The sequence below is a fragment of the Malus sylvestris genome, chromosome 7 (genome assembly GCF_916048215.2).
Source record: "Malus sylvestris chromosome 7, drMalSylv7.2, whole genome shotgun sequence".
Lineage (NCBI taxonomy): Eukaryota > Viridiplantae > Streptophyta > Magnoliopsida > Rosales > Rosaceae > Malus > Malus sylvestris.
The window spans coordinates 35,157,644-35,179,217 of NC_062266.1; the positions used below are offsets into that span (position 1 = coordinate 35,157,644).

The 21,574-nt window shown below is 38.2% G+C and overlaps 4 protein-coding genes across 9 annotated transcripts in view; 2 read left to right on the plus strand and 2 right to left on the minus strand.

Annotated features, from left to right (window-relative positions):
- LOC126628717 (60S ribosomal protein L13-3) overlaps window positions 1-8,355 on the minus strand; it is a 95,242-nt gene extending 86,887 nt beyond the window's left edge. The window contains exon 1 of the mRNA XM_050298502.1: window positions 8,345-8,355. The gene's annotated coding sequence lies outside the window, so the exon portion shown is untranslated. The remainder of the gene's footprint in view (window positions 1-8,344) is intronic.
- On the plus strand, window positions 462-8,674 carry LOC126628700 (protein TOPLESS-RELATED PROTEIN 2-like). Of its 4 annotated transcripts, none has more exons than XM_050298481.1 (25): window positions 462-710; window positions 1,122-1,353; window positions 1,693-1,872; window positions 2,108-2,221; window positions 2,313-2,471; window positions 2,718-2,895; window positions 2,977-3,210; window positions 3,346-3,484; window positions 3,563-3,672; window positions 3,926-3,995; window positions 4,070-4,143; window positions 4,222-4,317; window positions 4,394-4,489; window positions 4,594-4,721; window positions 4,973-5,207; window positions 5,295-5,462; window positions 5,621-5,731; window positions 5,802-5,948; window positions 6,232-6,342; window positions 6,462-6,644; window positions 6,823-6,951; window positions 7,058-7,153; window positions 7,504-7,689; window positions 7,841-8,013; window positions 8,128-8,674. In XM_050298481.1, exons 2-25 carry the CDS (start codon window positions 1,274-1,276, stop codon window positions 8,333-8,335), a joined length of 3,405 nt encoding a protein of 1,134 aa, XP_050154438.1. In that variant the 5' UTR covers window positions 462-710; window positions 1,122-1,273; the 3' UTR covers window positions 8,336-8,674. The 4 variants fall into 4 exon arrangements, with proteins under 4 accessions (XP_050154438.1, XP_050154439.1, XP_050154437.1 ...); XM_050298482.1 differs by having other exon boundaries at window positions 1,125-1,353; XM_050298480.1 differs by having other exon boundaries at window positions 462-1,353.
- Window positions 8,675-9,239: 565 nt separating this feature from the next.
- On the plus strand, window positions 9,240-12,623 carry LOC126628713 (uncharacterized). The gene is made up of 8 exons (XM_050298498.1): window positions 9,240-9,423; window positions 9,747-9,863; window positions 10,414-10,494; window positions 10,666-10,714; window positions 10,900-10,996; window positions 11,333-11,385; window positions 11,671-11,733; window positions 12,078-12,623. The coding sequence occupies exons 2-8, from the start codon at window positions 9,763-9,765 to the stop codon at window positions 12,354-12,356; spliced, it is 723 nt and encodes a 240-aa protein (XP_050154455.1). The 5' UTR covers window positions 9,240-9,423; window positions 9,747-9,762; the 3' UTR covers window positions 12,357-12,623.
- A 773-nt stretch (window positions 12,624-13,396) lies between these two features.
- LOC126629758 (uncharacterized) lies at window positions 13,397-19,317 on the minus strand. Of its 3 annotated transcripts, XM_050299872.1 has the most exons (19): window positions 19,211-19,313; window positions 18,741-19,113; window positions 18,589-18,647; window positions 18,350-18,481; window positions 18,073-18,213; window positions 17,884-17,940; window positions 17,700-17,794; window positions 17,444-17,576; window positions 16,962-17,129; window positions 16,636-16,826; window positions 16,415-16,481; window positions 16,148-16,281; window positions 15,805-15,871; window positions 15,528-15,590; window positions 15,190-15,440; window positions 14,758-14,887; window positions 14,355-14,447; window positions 13,980-14,165; window positions 13,397-13,873 (listed from the first exon to the last, which is right to left on the minus strand). In XM_050299872.1, the coding sequence occupies exons 2-19, from the start codon at window positions 19,042-19,044 to the stop codon at window positions 13,580-13,582; spliced, it is 2,565 nt and encodes an 854-aa protein (XP_050155829.1). In that variant the 5' UTR covers window positions 19,045-19,113; window positions 19,211-19,313; the 3' UTR covers window positions 13,397-13,579. The 3 variants fall into 3 exon arrangements, 2 of the variants coding, with proteins under 2 accessions (XP_050155829.1, XP_050155830.1); XM_050299873.1 differs by lacking the exon at window positions 19,211-19,313 and having other exon boundaries at window positions 18,350-18,485; window positions 18,741-18,830; XR_007625844.1 differs by lacking the exon at window positions 13,397-13,873 and having other exon boundaries at window positions 14,018-14,165; window positions 14,238-14,447; window positions 19,211-19,317.
- Window positions 19,318-21,574: the final 2,257 nt, after the last annotated feature.

Genomic DNA, 21,574 nt, shown 5'->3' on the forward strand with positions numbered 1-21,574 from the left:
TTGGAACAAAAAACAATTAAATCCATCACTTCCACGTATTAAATGTTACCGTTAGGGGCATGGTCATTGGTAGCCACACAGAAAGTTAAAACCAAATGTCAACATTTGCCGATGGTCCATCAGTCCATTTGGCCAATCAGAAGATGAGCTCAGGCAGTGCAATGGTGGACCCTCCTGCACTCCATCATTTCCACCTCGCCTAGGGTTTTCTGTCGCGTACAGGCTCTAGCCACTACAGTCCAATATAGAGTAAGAAAAATCAGGTAGTGAGAGAAAGAGAAAGCAGATAGAGAGAGAGAGAGAGAGAGAGAGAGATAATGAAAGAGATAATGGAGGGAGACAGAAGGATTACGTGTTGCATATACAAACATAAATGGAAAACAATGAAAAAATAATAAAAAATGAGTGTGAGAGAGAGAGAGAGAGCCCCAGAAAAAGCACAAAACAGCACAGGCTTTGTCTTTGTCCTAGAGAGAGAAAAAAGTATATAAAGATATAGAAAGAGAAAGAGATAGATACAAAGTAAACATTTTTAGAGAGAGAAAGTAAAAGGGTTGTTGCAGAGTTTAAGCTGCAAAGCGCGCACACATAGGGAGAGCAGAGAGAGAGAAAGAGAGGGGAGAAGAACAGCAAACGAGCTTCACAAGGAAACCCTAACCCTAGAAAAAAATGTTTCATTTTGCTTCCCTCTGGTGACCTCCGGTGACCCAGTAAGGCTCTGTTATTTTTCTCTGAGCTTTGATTTACATGCCATGTGAAGGAAGACAGATTTCCACAATAATTTGTAAAATCCCAGCTTCAAAATTAGGGGTCTTTGTGTTTAACTTATGCTGCCGCATGTGGGCGTGTACTAAATGTTGGATCTTTGTTGTAAAGGCTGAAATTTCAGGCTTATTGGGGGTTTATCTCAACTGGATTGCTTGAACTAGAGGTTTTCTGGTCTTGTTTTTTATTTGGGTATTTTGTGCCTTTTTTCCTGTGGGATTTTTATGAAAATTTGTCCGGAGATTAGAGGCATTAAGAAATTTAGATGATTGTGGGTTCTTTCTCTGCATAACTTGGTGATTTGAGGAGGTCTTTGATGAATGGTTTGAAATAAAGCTTCTTACTTTGTGCACCAGAAGTGAGGTGAAGAAGAAGAAATAGCTTCTGGAAGTTAAAGATTTCTCATTGTCTGTTTGGATCCGGGTAGTGGTTCGGGTTGAACCCAAATAAATTGCAGTTGATTTACTTTCTGATCTTTGCGCTGGAGCGTTTAGGATTACCGGGGGCAATGTCTTCGTTAAGCAGGGAGCTGGTATTCCTGATCTTACAGTTCTTAGATGAGGAGAAGTTCAAGGAAACAGTTCATAAGTAAGTTTAATTCCGTAGTCTGTTTTGTTCTGTCTGATTTTCTATTTGTTCTGCTGAGGAAAATTTGGGGAAGAGAAGATTGGAAACATTTCTGTCTATTTTCGGGATTTTGTGTTGTTTTGAGTTATATGGCCGATACGAAGCTTACAAAACAAAAATGGCTTTCGAAGCCAGCCTTAGATTGTGCTGGGTGGTGGCTTGCTCTATTGTTTGCATTTGTCTTTTTCTTCCGCGCCTTTCTCAGCAGAAAAAAAGGAGCAAGATAAATTGGGTTTAAACGCAATATTAAATTATTAATGCCATGTCTTTGTATATAATGTGCTTCTTTTTTACACTTAGGCTTGAGCAAGAGTCTGGTTTTTTCTTCAATATGAAGCATTTTGAGGACCAAGTCCAGGCTGGAGAGTGGGATGAAGTTGAGCGCTATTTGTGTGGCTTCACTAAAGTTGAAGACAACCGGTATTCAATGAAGATTTTTTTTGAAATTAGGAAGCAGAAGTATTTGGAAGCTCTTGACAGGTGAGGTTCAAAACTATCGCTTTTGACATTCGTGAGCATGTTGAAGTTGATGCAAAGAGCTGAATTTTGTAATTGATTGACTGCCAAAATTTGATACCAAATTGATCTGATAAATGCAATCAAAGGAAAGAAATAATGCTGAGCAGTGTCAGTTGGTAGTGCTGTATAATTTAATCTCAATGTTCCTTTATTTAGCTGTTTGATTGGTTAACTTTATTTTGTTTCCTTCTGTCAGGCAGGATAGGGCAAGGGCTGTTGAGATTCTTGTGAAGGACCTTAAGGTTTTTTCATCATTTAATGAGGAACTTTTCAAGGAGATCACCCAGTTGCTTACTCTTGATAACTTTAGGTATTGCTTGTTTCCTCTGTTGCTTCTTTGTTAACCTGGAGGTCTGCCTTGTATTTGGCCCTTATTCTCTCTGTTTGTATTGCATCATCAGGCAAAATGAGCAGCTTTCCAAGTACGGAGACACAAAATCGGCTCGGAATATCATGCTTATAGAACTTAAAAAGCTCATTGAGGCGAACCCATTATTTCGTGATAAGCTTGCATTCCCAGCCTTCAAAAGTTCACGACTCCGAACGTTAATCAACCAGAGGTCATTCTCATATCTACTCTTAACTTACTTTGTGCAAGTTTGTCATTAACCAGTGATCACCTCTTTTTATACAGGGTTCTGGTTATGCCACTAGATGCCTGATAATCTTGTAGCGAGTTTGCCTCTTTTGGATATTAGGATACATTTGTAATTGCTAATTGATAGATAATTACTGATTGATCTGCTAAATAACATTTTGCCAATGTTGGATTTTCTTCTGATAAGAGTTGCTCATTTCCATGTCAGTCTCAATTGGCAGCACCAGCTTTGCAAGAATCCCCGTCCAAACCCTGATATTAAAACACTATTTATGGATCATTCTTGCACTCCAACTGCTAACGGATCTCGTCCTCCACCCACAAATAGTCCCCTTGTAGGACCAATTCCAAAGGCTGGCGCCTTTCCTCCTATTGGTGCCCTTGGTGTAAGTGGCACCTAATCATCTGCATAAGAGAGTGCAACAATTTCTAACAGCATTTGGGATTGACTATTTATCGTTGTGCAGCCATTTCAACCTGTTGTCTCCCCATCTCCTGGTGCCATTGCTGGGTGGATGTCAAGCACTAACCCTCCTTTGCCCCACCCTGGTGTTGCAGCAGCTCCTCCTGGTATGCAGCCTTCTAGTGCAGCTGCTTTCCTGAAGCACCCAAGGACCCCTACAGGTGTTACAGGGATGGATTATCAATCAGCTGATTCAGAGCACTTGATGAAGCGTATTCGCACTGGTCAAGGTGACGAGGTGTGACACGAAACAATTATTTTTGCAAGCTCAGTTACCATGTTTTCGTTACTTTTAGTAAGCACTAAGATCTCCCTCACCATTCTTCTAGTAAAAATAATGACGAAAATACCTATGGTCACCATGGTCTTTCAGGTGTCCTTTTCTGGTGTGATGCATAATTCCAATGTCTATTCACAAGATGACCTTCCCAAGGCTGTTGTTCGTACCCTTAGTCAAGGATCTAATGTGATGAGCATGGACTTCCATCCACAACAACAAACTATTCTTCTAGGTTTGTACTTGAAGTTAGTTTGATCATCAGTTGTTTTTTGGTTCATTTTTCTGAGGTTCTCAATTATTTTGTTTGTAGTTGGAACAAATGTTGGTGATATCAGCCTCTGGGAAGTAGGGTCCCGGGAGAGGTTGGTACATAAGCCTTTCAAGGTTTGGGATATACAAACCGCGTCAACACCGTTGCAGGTACTGTATGCTATGACTTTGTAGTTGTTACTTGCTTTCCTGTTGTCTTTATAGTCAGTAATGGGTTGCATGATGGGTTTCAGTCTATTACAAACTCATAACCATTGTTCAAGGAAGATATAATTTTGAGTCTTATTCTTATGATACTTTCACCAAGACCAGGGTAGTTGACACCTTTATACTAAACTTTGGTACATAAGTATTGTGATCTAGAAGAGTAACTGATTGTACTTGAAAATCATTCCTGATTCAGACAGCTCTGGTGAATGATGCTGCAATATCAGTTAATCGTTGTGTATGGGCGCCAGATGGGTTTATGTTGGGTATGTACACTCCTGATTCAGACAGCATCTTTTTAGTGAGATGACATTCATGACCTGCCTTTTATATTTCCCAGGTGTTGCATTCTCTAAGCACATTGTTCAGATATATAATTACAATCCAACTGGAGAACTGAGACAACATTTGGAGGTAAGATTGTACTTCATATAATTTTTTCCCTGGGCAATGACAATGTACAAATTATTGACTATGTGTCTCATCTTTTAGATTGATGCTCATGTTGGTGGTGTTAATGACATTGCATTCGCTCATCCCAACAAGCAATTGTGTATTGTTACGTGTGGAGATGATAGAGTGATTAAGGTAAGCTGTAAGACTTGATGTGGTTTCATACTTGGAAGAGATTTGGGATCCCTGATTATAAACATCTGTGCAACAGGTATGGGATGCTGTAGCCGGACGCAAACAGTATACATTTGAAGGCCATGAAGCTCCTGTGTATTCAGTATGCCCTCATTACAAAGAAAATATCCAGGTTTATATCTTTTTATAATCTTATCAACAGGTTTGTTTTGTCTTTTCAGATAAGCTCCCATCCTCCTGACTATTATATAACAATGCCATTTGTCCTTGTGGCAGTTCATTTTTTCAACTGCCATTGACGGGAAGATTAAAGCTTGGCTATATGATTGCTTGGGATCACGAGTGGATTATGATGCGCCTGGACTTTGGTGCACTATGATGTCATATAGTGCAGATGGAACCAGGTAAAATTTGTACTCCATTATATATATTTGTCTATTGCAGATTATAGTTTGACATTAAGTTATTGGAATAATATATCTGCATGGAATCTTTTTCTGTACTAATGTGTCGGACTTTATAGGATGAAAAATACAGCTTCCCTTTTTTTTCCTGGAAATTTCACTTGAAAATTTTCTCTCGTAAGCCATTCATTTTATATCTCAAATACATACGTATGCATATTACATAATGATGATACATATTGTGCATGCAGACTCTTCTCATGCGGAACAAGTAAAGAAGGTGAATCCCATCTGGTGGAGTGGAATGAGAGTGAAGGGGCTATCAAAAGGACATATTCTGGTTTTAGAAAACGCTCTTTAGATGTTGTTCAGTTTGACACAACAAGGAACCGATTCTTAGCTGCTGGTGATGAATTTCAAATTAAGTTCTGGGATATGGACAATACCAATGTGTTGACAGCTGTGGATGCAGATGGCGGTTTGCCTGTCAGTAGCACTCTCTTTACATATCAACACCACTCAACTTGAAGAGTGAATAAGTCACTAAATGTTTTACTCTTTTAATTTTTGCAGCCTAGTCCTAGACTGAGATTCAATAAAGAAGGGTCACTGTTGGCTGTAGCTACTAATGACAGTGGTATTAAGATTTTAGCAAATAATGATGGCTTGCGCTTGATTAGAATGTTGGAGGGAAGGGCTATGGAGAAAAATAGAGGCACTACTGAGCCCATCAACTCTAAGGTAGGTTTTGTTCTGTGGTCCTTAAGTCCATATTTGCAAAATGCCTGATGACATTATTTGTTGATTGTCTGATCAGTTATCAATAGTTATATTTCTACTTTGCTATCCAGGTTCACATGTCAAGTTTTATTGCTTACCTTTTGTTAATTTTCTTCTAGCAGCCTCTGATGGTCAATGCCATAGGCGCCATTGTGAATGTTCCTAACGCTGTTGCTCCAGCCCTGGAACGTCCTGATAGAATACAACCAACTGTGTCTATCAGTAATCTAGTAAGTTTAAGCTACATAAAATTGTTTATGCTCTCTATGTTCGTTGGTTTATATTGGTTTTTCACTGCAGGGTACTATGGAGAACAGCAGGCTTGTTGATGTTAAACCACGGATTTCTGATGATATAGACAAGATTAAGAGCTGGAAAATTTCTGATGTTGCGGATCCCTCTCAAATGAAAGCTCTCCGACTTCCTGACTCTACAATTGCTGGAAAGGTATAGAGGACAGACCTTGGATGAGTTTATATATTCTCTTCTCTGTGGGGGAGTATAAAATGTGACAGAAAACCCTAACTTGATGTTTTTGTTTATTCATGTTTTTTTACCCAAAATGAAGCAGATTTTATTTGGTTAGTGAACATAACTTTTGTTTGTTTTGTTTTTAAAACTGGTGCCAATTAATCAATAAATACGTATCTACTGTAGTGAACTAGATCGTTTACTTAGACTATGTAGATTCCACAATACCATAATTGAAGAAATTATTTCCTACTGGCAGATTGTGAGACTAATGTACACCAACAATGGCCTGGCTTTGTTAGCCCTTGCCTCCAATGCTGTTCACAAGCTTTGGAAATGGCAGCGTAATGAAAGGAATCCATCCGGGAAGGTATGGCTTGTGTCTTTGCTCAAGTGAATCTGTGCCTGTTGTGTATTTTATTTGTATGCTATAGGTTTCTACCTTGCGGTTTTTGTTTTGTTTATGCTTTTCTTTTTAATTTTTTTCAGGCTACTGCATATGTTGCACCACAGTTGTGGCAGCCTCCCAATGGAACTCTTATGACTAACGATGTAAATGACAATAAACCAGCTGAGGAGTCTACTGCATGCATTGCTTTATCCAAGAATGATTCTTACGTCATGTCTGCATCTGGTGGGAAGGTCTCTTTGTTCAACATGATGACATTTAAGGTATGTTATTGGTGCCTCACATTTTTGTGTTTTCCTCCTCATTTCGTTGATCTTTAGTCTGGCTGAGAGAACCCCGGCATATATAGGGCTGATACCCTTAACGACATAGCCATTCTTACAGATTGCTATTTGTTTTAATTATCTTATTGACTAAGTGCACCTGGTAACTGCTTTGCAGGTCATGACAACATTTGTATCTCCCCCTCCCGCAGCCACTTTTTTGGCATTTCATCCTCAAGACAATAATATAATTGCAATTGGCATGGAGGATTCTACTATATTAATATATAATGTTAGGGTTGATGAGGTAAGGCATCTTCCTTGGGTTTCTTTGTATTTGCTGCTTGATGTCTTTGATTTTTTGCTGAGTTGTCTGGTTATCTGAAAAGCTAAACCTTGGATGAGATTTTCAGGTCAAAACCAAACTGAAAGGTCACCAGAATCGGATTACTGGCCTTGCATTTTCCCAAATCCATAATGTACTGGTATCTTCAGGTGCTGATACCCAGGTGAGTGACTGGTTAGAGTTTTTTAGTTCTATAACAAGCATAGCAGTTCTTTCCTATCATCGAGGAAAACATTGAACTTGCTGCTCATTTATTTGTTTCATATTTTACTAGTTGGTTTTTTTTGGGGGTGATGGGAGGTGAATGTAATGCCGTAATTAAAAGATGAGAATAATATGGATGGAGGTGTTTCATCCACTTCCAGATAGAGGATTGTTTTCCGACCACTGAGTACATAAAATGGAACATATTAGACGCTGTTGATCCTCTTATTTAATTGTAATTATTTGATTTTTTAGTCCATAGATTCTAATTGCATGAGAGTTTTATTTGCTTCGGTGACTGGGTTGCAGTTATGTGTGTGGAGCATTGATGGATGGGAGAAAAAGAAAACAAGGTTCATACAAGCACCAGCTGGTCGCCAACCCCCGATGGTTGGAGAAACAAAAGTTCAGTTTCATAATGATCACACACACCTGTTGGTTGCCCATGAAAGCCAAGTTGCTGTGTACGATTGCAAGCTTGAATGTTTGTGCTCGGTAAGCTTTCACCTGGCAGTCCTTGTATCATAGTTTCTCATTGATGTTTCTGCTTCGGCAGATCAATATGCAAGATTCTTGATTTTCAGTTTTTAATTGATTTTTCCTTCCATTATTGTAATTTGACTTTTCTTCACCTCTATGATGGTAGTGGTCTCCGAAAGATGCACTCACTGCTCCCATATCAAGTGCAATATATTCATGCGATGGTCTACTGGTTTATGCTTCTTTTTGTGACGGTGCTGTTGGAGTTTTTGATGCTGATACCTTAAGACTCAGATGTCGAATAGCACCTACTGCTTATATACCATCATTTTCTCTCAGGTGAGCGGACAAGAGTACTCTACTGTTTATTGAATAAAAAACTTTGTTTTTTCGAGTTACATATGAGATCTTGTAAGGTTCATTTGCCGTTCGCTGATGGAAAATATTCTGCAGCGGAAACCCCAGCTATGCTTTGGTTATAGCAGCTCATCCTTCTGAGCCTAATCAGATTGCACTTGGCATGACTGACGGCTCAGTGCATGTAGTTGAACCATCTGATGCAGAGCTGAAGTGGGGTGGGGCGCCCCCTCAAGACAACGGCCCTTCCAATTCGTCAAATCCTTCTCCTAGCGGCCAAGCATCTGAGCATCCTTCCCGGTGATGGTGGCATCGATGAAATGAAGGGTAGACATAAATTCCATGGTGCAGTTTCAGGAATTTTAGTTAGTACATTTTCCAATTTTTCGTTAATTTGAGCCACTGCTTTGGTTCACGGCTGCTTATTATTCTATGTAAATCTTGTATTTGTTTTGTCGAATGAAGTTGTAGGGAGGGAGAGTATGATGAATCTCTGTATATTTTCGTTGTCAGAATGTGTTGGAAGACACCATGAAAAGGCCAACTTGTCTTCCGGCAGTATTTTAGGTTGTTTTATTCCCCTTAATACGTAATTATAGTACACATAAGTAAATGGTTTTTGGAATGAATTATTGTTTTATTACTGCGCTTCTTATTTACTACATGCACGAAGAAAATGTCTCAAAAAGTTCAAGACGGTAGAGTGTTTTTGATTTTTTCAATTAACGGAGAAGGGGATTTGAACTTGGGACTTGATTTAATCAACGACGATTTTGCAATCAAGGATAATATAGTAAGAGAAGGGTTTTCGAGAGCTCTTAAATTACTAGTGCATCATTCTATTATTCAAGTTGGATAGAGCAATGCACTCATTCTCTGCACTCGAGTTTGAGAAGTGCTTCCGAGATATCTTAAATTACTGCGAGATATGGTAATTTTTCATATGGGGTCTTAATCCACACACATTGCTTGTCACCCACTCCAATTGATATCAACCCAATAAGTCCATGGAGAAGGAAAAAATACTAATTAATCCAAAAAACAATACGGACGAAGGAAGAACTTTCATGCAATAAGAATTTTTTAGAACAGTATTTCAAGCTAATCACTAATTTATTTGTTAAACAAAATACATATGACATTACAAAATCAACTTAAAATACAGTCACGCAGGTAGATAAGGCTCTAGTCACAATGGCCCTCGATGAGCATTGCCCACCCACAGTTGTTGGTCACGTGACGAGATTACTCGCAGTCGCAGGGACTTTCCCGTTCTACACTTCTTGTCTTTACAGTCTACGACCACTCTCTCTCTCTCTCTTCTCTAAACAGCGATTGATTCGATTTGGTTCGGGTCGGGTCGGTCGGTCTCTCAGAAAATCCCAAAGCTTGGTAAGTCCTCTTCATCTCTATCTCAATCTCTCACGTTCTGTTTGGTTGCCGGGAAAACGCCCCGCCGTGAAAAGATGTAAAAAGTTTCGGAAATTTTGTTGACTGCTCGTATTTACTTCATCTTTTTAGTGCGAGTTAGTGTTTTCTGGCTTGGTTTTTTCTCGGCAACCAAACGGAGTGGGAGAGCATAAAATTTCAAAATTTACTTATTGCAGGAGCATTTTTTACTTGTTCATGTTATTACGAGTTTCAAGTTACTGGAATTCAAATTTGTGTTAAAATTGAGGAATTCAAGTGAATGTGATTTTAATCATGAATTGTAGGTTAAGAGGGCTCTAAATGGAGATGCCATCAAATGAAAATTCACAGCCCTCAATGAATTCTACCAGCAATGCTGATCATCAACAGGAGGCCATGCTTCCCGATGGCGTAGATAATCTGTAAATTCTTCTTTCCCTCTACATTTGAATATATATCATACACAGTTTATTTTGAAGTTCTTATCGAATTTTAGATTTAAATTGGTTTGCAAGGCACTTGTAGCTTTAGTTGGTTAAGAGCTGCAGTGAAAGTACACTCTCTAGGTTTTCGATGTGCTGGACTAGAGGGCCTTATTGATGCTTTTCACTGATAACAAAATACAACGTGTTGTTGACCATGAGGGTGAGGGACATTTTAAGGATCAGAGACCTTTCACGTTCATGTAGTGAGGGATCAGGTTATTTTTCGTATAGTTTGCCCTATCATAGTATATTATCTAGTCCAGTAGAAATTCAATTGTTAATCGATCTAATCAATATGCATTTTTTAGTAACTTCCATCTTTTAGGGATCGGTAATTGTTTTCCCCTATGATTGAGACGATGTTATGGAAATTTACTTTTTCACGTATTATTGAGGGCTTAAAAGTCTTCTCTGTGCAAATTGTGATACTCATTTGTTTTGTTTTTGATTTCATATTATGAAAGTATTGGTGAACTTGATATTTTAGATGTAAAGAGTCGAAGCTGGAGTTTTCTGAAGCAGAAGTTAGAGACGTGCTAGAAGTTATTGCATCCACTGGGAAATTTTGGTAAGCTGTCATCTTCATTGTGTAACTCCCTCATCCGTGTTTAGTTATTAATATATTATTTTTGGAGCATGTCATGTATGCGTATTTGATTGTGTTTACTCTTTGGTATGATGCACGAAAAACAAACATTCTGCTTGGTAGTTAACCGTTCTTGTTACTCATATGTTACAGGCATGATTGGGACAAATTAAAGAGCATGCTATCCTTTCAGTTGAAGCAGGTATGGGGAAGTATGCCAACATGTTTGGCCTTCAGCTATTTATGGTTGTCACTGTATGCATGCTTGCACATGCATGCAAACACTCTTAATGGTTGTGCATGATTGCTTTCTAGTTCCTTGTTTATGATATATGTATCTTTCTCTCTCTCTCCATCTCTCTATCGCTCTTATTCTTTGATTTGAAGGTTCTATTGGAGTATCCTGAGGAAAAAATGGCAAGTGAGCAGCAAATTACTTCTTTAGGAGAAACCTATCCTGAGCTGGTGAAGAGGTTGGATGAAGGTATCCTCATTCGCCTGATCATATAACTTGATTGATGTGTCGTCATATGGGTTACTGCCCTTTGGTATTCATTGAGATCTGTGTGATCTAATACCCAACCACTGTCTCATGTACTGGCAGTCTAGGTCATTCTGGGTTTTGGTGAAAAATGGGTGGGATGATGTACTTGGACTATAGCTAATAGTCAAATCAAGGTTTGGGCAGTAGGCGTAACAATCACAAAAGAGGATGTGGAGCTAAAATTTCTAGTCTATGGGTGTTAGGGTCTATAGTTTTATAGAATTTTCAACTCCCTTTTTCTATCATAATTGCTTGTAGCTTGTTTCTTCATTGCAGCTCTTCATAGTTTTACCGAAGGTCCTCTGTTTACCCTTCAGAGGCTTTGCGAGGTGTGTATTCTGTCTTTACATCTCTGTATTATGCTTCATTATTGTGTCATTCATCTCTGTTTGACACTTTTTGAGCTCCGATTATTGAACTAGATGGGTTGAATATGTCTTGCCTTTTCTGGAACTGCTATTATTCTCTCGCCCTTCTTTTCACCCTACTGCGCTATTCACCGCCTACCTTTAGCGAGTGCTTGCATATATTTTTGTCTGATACGTTCAACATACTACTATTCCTGTTCTATCTTTACCAGTTCTTATTTTTTTGGTGAATTTTTTGTCAAACAGATCCTTTTGGATGCAAAAAGAATCTATCCAAATCTCTCAAAGCTTGTTCTTGCATTAGAAAAGGTAAATAAATAAAAAACCCGATGCAAATGTTTTCCTTTATTTCTGATATTCTTTTAATCTGACAATTTTTCTCACTGCACCTGACGCCACTGATGGTTGCTCTATCTCCTTGACCATTTACTTATTCCATTGGTTTCGAGCATTGCCTCCATAGTTTAAATAATACAAGGTTGCTCTAACCTATTATTTTTTGGGCTGAAAAAACTCTTCCCCTCAAGTAAATCCTTGCCGCCTTATTTTAACTAATATTGAAGTATATCAAAGCTACAACTTGCATATTATTAGTTTCATTTTCTTAAACCTTTTGAATCGTAGCATTACAACTAGCACTTTCTTGCTTGTAGAATCTATTGGTGACATCTATGCTGACAGTCTCAACGGATCCATATCCACAAGCCACGGTGCAAAATTCAGTTGAACCAGACAATGCAATTGAAGAACCTAAAATTCACTCTGATTCAGTGCAAAATGGGGTGGAACCTGTGGTAGGCGGCGATAGCGATGAAGTTATGGCAGAGGTAGAGCAAGCTGATATCGACGATGACATGACCATTGCCGTGGAAGCTTTTGAAGATATAGTTGGATCATCAGACGCAAATTCAGTGCAGACCAATAATTCTTAGTTTTCCAGTGATGTAGTCAACAGCTCATCAGTTCCTGCATTAACCCTACCTATTGAGGTTGAGTTTTCTAAGTGAGGAACTTGGATCATTTACTCTGGTCTCCGGCTTGCAGGTTAGCAGCAATTAATACCGGAAAGTACGGATACTGGCTGGCCACATAGGTCCGGGAAGATTCTTATTCATATTTATGCTTAAATGATGTAGTTACAATTTTTCGGATGATTTATTTTAAGGGATTTGTTCAGCAAGTTTATCTTGCCCACATCACTTGGTACAATGCTTTTGGTGTTGAGATATGGGGACAGGCAAAGAGAAATGTCAAGAGCCATATATGGACATTTCAAGTGGCGAGCAAGGACAGCCTGTATATCCACCTAATTTCCTACTAGCTAGACATGGTTCTTCCAGGGCCGTCTCTAACATTTTGGAGGCCTATGTGAATTTAATAAAAAGACCCTCCTTATTTAAAAAAAAAAATGTTATTGGACTATATCCATAGAAAGCTCAACAATCAATATTCAAACTTAATTGAAATCAGCATCCCTTACTAATTAAATAATCTCCAAAATAAAGTCATGATTTAGGATTCAGCTATGAAAAAAATGGAGCATAGCTAAAAGAGAGATGGAAATGTGTTTGTATTTGTGGAAGGAAATAATACACTAGTTAGTTTTTTATTGCTTAATAAAAAGTGGAAGAAAGTAATATACAAGTTTTTTATTGTTAGAAAAAAAGTAGAAAATTAATATATTAAGTTCCACTTAACCAATTGTAATGATGATGATTTTTCTTTCAGTTTAAAACTTTCTATTAGAAATTTATACATAAGGGAGGATCAAAAATTTTGGGGCCCCTAAAAAATTTTGGGCCTTGTGCCACTACACCTTTTGCACACCCCCAACAACCCCTATGGGTTCTTCCTTCGAGATCTATCTTTTAAACTTATCAGTTTCAGGAGGCGAGGAACCTGAAACTTCTGAGTTTTCTTCTTAGGATTCAAAAGAGAATTAAAGCTCCTGAAACCACTCTGTAACCGCAGGTAGCAGAAATCTACTTTCTTATTTTAATTTGGAGTGTAAACTTTGTCATATGTACATTGAACTATATGTTCAATCTCATCCTGGAAGAAATAAATAGCAGATAATACAGACAGAACCAGGACATAAGAGTTTCTTCCCTCTAATTACACAGTATTCACAATGAGACTTTTATTTCCAAATTTCTTAGGCTCTGACTTCAACGACGTCGCCATCTGTGAGCTTTGTATTGGGTAAAACCAGCTGACCGTTAACCAGGACCAGTTTTCCCTCCAGTCCTACTCTTCTTGCGGCATCTGCTGCGGTGCTGCCGGTTCTCAACCGCATTATTTCACCATCGGGCCACCATATAATCACCACTTCTCCAAGGACAACAGAACCTGGACTGCGGTAAAACTTGCTGCTATGCTTTGCTTGTCCAAGACTTGCTTCTGAGCGTAGCTGTTCTTCCCATCGCAGCATGGTCCTCAACAAACGCACCTAGAATCCGAAAGCAGATATTAATTAGCATCGATTAGACACTAAGTTTATTTCGCAAGCAACTACCACGCTAAATAATTAAAATTGTATGCATTCAGAGGAAAACCTTGTTGTTGATGCTAGTTTCCATGGAAGTTGACGGAACTGAGCTAAAGCTTGCTGCGGATGTAACATCGTCGAGCTCTCTTCCGTCAAAAACAGCAGAAACAACAGACCAATATTCCGATTCTTCTTGGTCTGTCAAATCAATGACCTGAATGAAGGTTGGAAGTAATCGCCCAAACTGGTCTTGCTGCAGAAGGATACGCTAGTTAAATTATTTAAGAGAGCAATTACAGTCATCATATAATCTATTCGTACCCACCATAACCTGTCTGCTTTGGTTTGTGTCTTGGGTTACTGTAGATGATTTTGAGGATCATTGAGTTGTATGAAGGATCTGCATTGCGTACAAATCTCAGGAAGTACATGTTAAACATACCTTGTGGTACATCCCATCTCGACAGAGTGTATATCTCTCTAGGCAGTTGCACCAATCCCCATGTCCTGGTTCACACCACCATTCATCCGTCACCTGGAATACCAAGTCAGAGCAAATGGGGTCACTTGATATTCTCTATACCGACAGCACCTCTACAGAATTCTCCATATACTACCGAACTTGAAGGAGTTAAAGCATGATGGAACTCAACCGGGAGACACTAATGTAATTTGACTGCAGAAAAATCAACGTAAGGGACAAAGGCGAGGATGATTTGAAGATTAAGAAACTTTGGAAGCAGGGCAACTACGTGACAAACTATCTTAAGATCTCGAGTTCTTTCCACGAGTCAAGTTTCAGAAACTATGCAGTGGAGTCAATCTTTGAAATAAAGAAAGTCAACCTTCTTGTATAATCTTGCATAGGCTTCCCACCGTTTTATTTGGAAAGAAGATTTTCTATCAGCTACTGCTTCAGAAGCAGCTAGTCCAAAGCTCACTGCAACTATCAACTCGCTTCCATCTTTCTCTACTCTGCAATGTCAAGTTTAACACAAAACTTGGTCACTGGAATGCTCATAGAGTAACTCATGTTAAAAGAATATGGCACAAGGTAAGTTTTCTGAATTCCTCGATGAGTCTGAGGATTGTATTGATCATGATTATATATGAATACAAGCCTTGATGTACAAGTATACGTAAACTACAAGAAAGTACATATAAGGAATACATAATCAGAAAGATATGATTTCATAATTAGACTTTGCTGGAAATCTGGGATTGATCAGATTTGTCGGAATTACTTCTATCAGTATAGACATCAAGTAGTTACATACCTAATGATAACAGCAGCAAGAAGATGACTCCCTTCCACTCTAAGGACTGGATGTCCAATTTTCAGCAAATCATACTTCTGAGAAAAATCATCTTCTGTAGAACTTTGGTCCTCAATCTCAATATCTTTGGGTAAAAAGGATGATACGTCTATTTCAGATTCATCCGTGCTACTTATGTTAGAAAACGTATTTCCAGTCTCTTTATAAAGCCAATGTGCTGCGAGTCCATGTTCAGCGTACTCGTGCATCCTCTAAAAAAGATGAAATGATTATCAGCCAAGTCAGAACAATAATAACAAGTAACTATAATCTCCTTTAAGTTGGAAGACATTTGACACCTGTGTTCGTATTTGAACTTCCAAAGGTGATCTGTCAGGACCTTGTACTGCAGTGTGCAGAGACTGCAGAAGGGTATTCACGGTAAGATATTGAAAGCGGACTCCGATAAAGGCACAAGGCATGTACATTACATAATACATATACCACATTCAGACAGAATAGTCCAACATGGCTCAAGGGTCGGAGACTCGGAGGCTATTAGGAACTGAGAAAACGGAGCCAAATCATTTATATCGACCTTCTAAAACTAGTGGAATCATGAACTGGAAAACTGACCTGATAGCCACTAGGCTTTGGATTGACAATGTAATCATCAAACTCACCATCAATTGGGGTCCAATGCCTGCACATAACAAATTCTAGACATAAGCCGATCTTTGTATGCAAAATAATTCTATCAATAGTCAAACATTAAGTTGCTGGCAGTAACATTATCACATATTCACATTACCCTTAATTTAAACCTATATGTGATCATATTAATGCATACAATTACCCCATTCCATTACTTAACTAGATCCCACAACAAATAAACAAAAAGAAAAGAAAAGAGTAAAATGTCGGGGGCAGGACAAGTGTTACATTATTACAAAAAAGAAGATAAGTTCAATTTGGTTACTTGTGTACAATGTCAAGAAGGCTGTAACAACACTGGACAGCAGGCCCATGCAAAGTTCCGTTATTGTCTCCAACGACTACCCTTAATGCACGGGCATCATAAACTTTACTAATGCTGACATCTTTCCGTTTCATCTACAAGTGCAAAGACAGACTTGATGTGTTAAAACTTGCGAGGGAATTCTATGTAAGGGCTTATCTGGTGATAACTGCAAAAATCAAGCAAATAAGTCTTCAAACATATTAAATTGTGAAGTTGCATTAAAACCTTGCTGTAGATGCTATACAAACTTTTCAAGCGGCTCGATAAAGTTACTTCCATCCCTGGAACATAACTGAAAACATAACGTGGTTTGGAACACTCAACATTAGCCAAACTGACAATGAAGCATATACATTGTATAACGACATATACATTTATCCGTGGTCACACATAACTTTCATAAAATTGCAAGCAGAAAATGAAAATGGAGACAGCAAAGAACATACGAAGTTGATATGATCAACTCCTGCTCGAGGGCCTCCTCACAAATTACCATAGATGCCAAAGCAATTCCAGCATCTTGCACAACCTTTGGTCTTCTGTGAGTCTCCAGACCTTGTCCTAGAGTATTAAGAAATTTAGACCGTTTTCTTCGATCTAACAATACATCAAATGGCACTACAGCTTCCAAAAGATCCTGAATATAATTTACAAAAAAGATCTGAGCAGTGACCTTAACTTGAAATATAATCATATACTTTTAATGTCACTTTCTACAGTTTTAGGATACAGTATTCAGATAGGAGTTAAAAAATTTCTTTTAAATTCTTGCCTTCATGGTTGTGACATCTTCATCAACTGCTACGGGCCCTTCGTTGTCGGAAATTGAGCTTCTTCCATTTAAGGACATCAAACTGGATTTTCTTTTTGAATTTCCTACTTTGTTACTAGAGCTCCACATAGAAGCTAGATCAGCTCTCATTTTCTTGAACATCTCAGGCTGTTTATGACATACAAAAAGGTTTACTGGATTAGAACATACAATTGGGGAAGGAACTGCAAATGGTATAGCAAGGACATGGAACTGACTTTTAAAAAAAATATTAAACAGCATCAATCGCACATCTATATCAGAACCTAAAGGTAATATCATAATACCTAGTTTCAAATTGGAGCTACCCTAGGATACGTTTGGGTTCCATACAACATACAATTATCTCCCGTCTTAGATACATAAAACATTCACCATTCTATATTGTCTTGCTTAATATGTCAAATTTCCACAACTACTTTAAAGGAAGATTGTGATCAGACCTGAAGAACAGCAAAGCACAGATCTTCCAGTTCAGCTTTCATCGCCCACAAACCCAATCTGGAAGCCAGCGAGCACCAAATTACCAAGGTCTCCCTTGCAAAAGCTTGAGCCTTTGGCAGCGGGAGAGCATAACTGTAAAACGTTATAGAATGCAACACATCGAACAATATTATGAGCCTAAAACTTCATAGTGGATAAGCAAAGTAAATGGAACAACATGAGCTTGTAATATTCATGGAAGTTTAGAGTCAGTACATTGTTCTCATATTGTGAAGACGATCTGCAAGCTTTATAAGCACAACACGTGGATCATCAACCATGCCCAGAAGCATAACTCGTAAATTATTTGCCTGATAGATTAATAGTGCAAACATGAGACATGGAAAACTATAGTAGTATTACTGATTCTATATGGTGATGTAAATAGTGATTTCTGCACCTCCTCATGACCAAGTTTACCCTGGTTCACATTTATCCTGCGGTGTCTCCGTAAAAGCTGCAGATAATGAGACCAGTTGATTAAAATTATTATCCCTCAAATTTCAGAGGTGAATTGTGTCATATTCGACATCAGATGAATCCAGATTACTAAGATAGAAATCCAAATTATGAAACCAGGCTACGATACCTGATTTATGTAGCTTAACCTGGAAACACCAGCTACCAGCTTCGCGACATCATCACCAAACTCTTGTTGTATATCGGAGAAACTTACACATGTATCGTCCACCACATCATGGAGAATCCCGGCTACAACAGTCTCAACAGCCTGCACCAAACTTCAAATTCTTTTATGGAATTGATGGGATAAAATAGAAACTTGTTCTGTTTGTACGGGGCTGTACGTATACAGTAAACTATAGTGAAAGTAAAAGTACAGGGTGACAAGCAAGAAATATTCATACTCGCTCGCCGCTTGCAGGAACCAGCATGGCCAAGATTCTTCCTGTATGAATGCAATGGACTAAATAAGGGTCTCCGGTTTTGCGCAGTTGGCCGTGGTGAGCTTTCTTAGCAAATGCAACAGCCTTTTGCACCTGCCTTCACAGTTCACACATACACACACACGCACAAATTGTTTTAGTGGAATTGCAGACCAGTTGTATATATTTTGAAGTAATCAGATAATAAAAGGATAGCAAACCTTTGGATCATTGAAGATAGGATATCCAGTCACGTCCACTCCCTCCACCACATCAGAACCTAAACCCACCGCATTGATTAATTAAGTTTAAGCATAGATAATCAAGGTTTAATTGCTAACCAGAAATGGAAAACGGAAGTTAATTTGTTCACCTGGCTGGGCTTCCATTTTGGGCCACAAGAAATCGACCTTGGTGGAAAGACAAGCCCCGGAGGCGATGGCGACGGCGGTGACCGCGACTTGAGTGATGGTGGAGGTGACGGCACCGTGGAGAGAGCTGGAGCCGGAGGCAGCGGCGATGACGTTGGCAGAGGTGAAGACGGAGCTGAGGGACGCCGAGACGGCCAGATTGGGGGCGATTTGGTCCAGAACGCATCGGAACTGGGGGGAATTGCGGAGGTGGAGGCGGTGGAATTTGTGGGCTAACATGGTGGTGGTGGAGCTTTGGCATGTCATGACTCATGAAGAAGGCATGCTGAATTATGCTTTGGCAGTTGGTTGTGGTAGTTAGCTAAATGCTGCCAACTGAGCAAAGGAAAGAAAAATGAAATTAATAACATTTGCCAGATATTTAAATAAAATAAAAAATTAAATAAAATAAGGAAAACAAGTTATACGTAACCGCTCCGTTGTAGGTATGTGTGGCGAGCTAGTATGTGTGGCGAGCTAATAGCCAGCCAAGTCCAAAGCGCTGCTTGCTTCGTTTCTGATTTCTGTTGAGAGGGACAACCGACCGTTGCATTTCATGATTCCATAGCCACCAAAAAGATAAGCCTCTCTTCCGATTCTTTCAGACACTGACACGTGGAATTACTCCTTGCAGCATATTTTTTTCCTTTCTCAAATGCAATCGTTTTCTCACTTTTTATTATATACCTTCAAAGTTCCAAAAAATTAATTTAATTTGAGCTGTTTATTTTTATTTTTATTTTGTTCAAACTCGCATTTGGCAACAATTGAACTTAAGACATCTCACTTACAAATGAAGAGAAATACGGTACCTTATTAAATGGATTAGCCTCACAATGACATGTTTATTAAAAATATTTTATGGCTCGATAAATGGTGAAACCGTTTTCAACTACTTTATAAAGTTACTCTTAATCATGACAATTTTTTTTTATAAATATAAAAATTTGCACTTTGCTAAAAAAAACGTGGGCTAACATTATAGTTTCTAGTCAATTTTACAAATTTGTACAAAAATCGCTGTAAAATCTATTTGCTTTCACCTTCACCGCATCTTGAAGTTTTGAAAATTTTGAAGAATTTGTGTTCAAAATCTTGTAGATGAAGTCCCTTTTTGGGAATGCTTTGTGCCCCCATTACAATTTTTGTCCAAGTTTTCGACTTAAATATTCAATTAAAAATACATTTAGGACTCATTAAATGGTAAAACCGCTTTTAAATGCCTTATAAAGTTACTCTTAAGCATGATGAAAAATATTTCGTAAAAATAAAAAAATTGCTTTTTTTCTCCAAACAAATGTGGCTAACCATCACAATTTCTAGGTGATTTTGCAAATTCGTACAAAAATCATTGTAAAATCTATATGCTTTCACCTTCACTGCACCCTGAGGTTTTGAAAATTCACGTAAGACTTTTTGTCGATTTTCTTGTAAATGAAGTTCTATTTCTGCAATAATTTTGGGCCCCACTACTATTTTTGTTGATTTATTTTTCAGTTTTCAGCTTAAATATTCAATTTAAAATAGATTTATGGCTCAATAAAGTAAAACATATTTCAATTGCCTTATAAAGTTACTCTTAATCAGGACATAAAATACTCATGATTTTCAAATCGTTTTGCAAATTCGTAGATAAATCATCATTCAAACTATTTATTTTCACTCTCGCCTCACTGTGAAGTTTTGAAAATTAAAGTAAGACTTTCCGTTGATATTCTTGAGGGTCGAACCCTATTTGAACAATGTTTTGTGTCACATCCCGGCCCGGGCCCTCACCACATCCCGGGCTCGACTCCACCGTAGCACGATATTGTCTGCTTTGGGCCCCGACCACGCCCTCACGGTTTTGTTTATGGGAACTCACACGAGAACTTCTCAGTGGGTCACCCATCCTGGGAATGCTTTCGCGCGAACTCGCTTAACTTCGTAGTTCCGATGGAACCCGTAGCCAGTGAGCTCCCAAAAGGTTTCGTGCTAAGTAAAGATGGGAATATACATATAAGGCTTACAGGATCCATTCCCCTAGGCGATGTGGGATGTTACATTTTGAGTCTCACTACTATATTTTTCACTTATTTTTTTAGTTGTCGGCTTAAATATTCTACTAAATATACATTTTTTGCTCAATAAATCATGAAACCGCTTTCAAATGGCTTATAAAGTTTTCCTTAATGCTCACGGAAAATATTTTGCAAAAAAAAAAAAAAAAATTGCATTTTTGACAAATAAACGTGGGTTAAACTCACAATTTTTAGTCGGTTTTGCAAATTTGTACATAAATTATCATTGATACTATTTATTTTCACCTTTGCCTCATCGTGAAGTTTTGAAAATTAAAGTAAGACTCTCCGTTGATATTCTTGAGGGTGGAACCCTATTTAACTATGTTTTGGACCTCACTACTATATTTTCACTTATTTTTTTTAGTTTTTGGCTTAAATATTCTACTAAATGTACATTTGTGGCTCAGTAAATCGTAAATCTGCTTCCAAATGCCTTAGAAAGTTTTCCTTAATGCTTAAGGGAAATATTTCGCGGAAATAAAAAATTTGCATTTTTCACAAAAAACGTGTGTTAACACTTACAGTTTTTAATCGGTTTTGCAAATTTGTACATGAATCGTCGTTCAATCTATTTATTTTCACATTCGCTTCACCGTGAAGTTTTGAAAATGAAAGTAAGACTTCGTTGATATTCTTGAGAGTGGAACCCCATTTTACAAATGTTTTGGACCTCACTAGTATATATTTCACTTATTTTATTTAATATTCTACTAAATATACATTTGTTGCTCAAT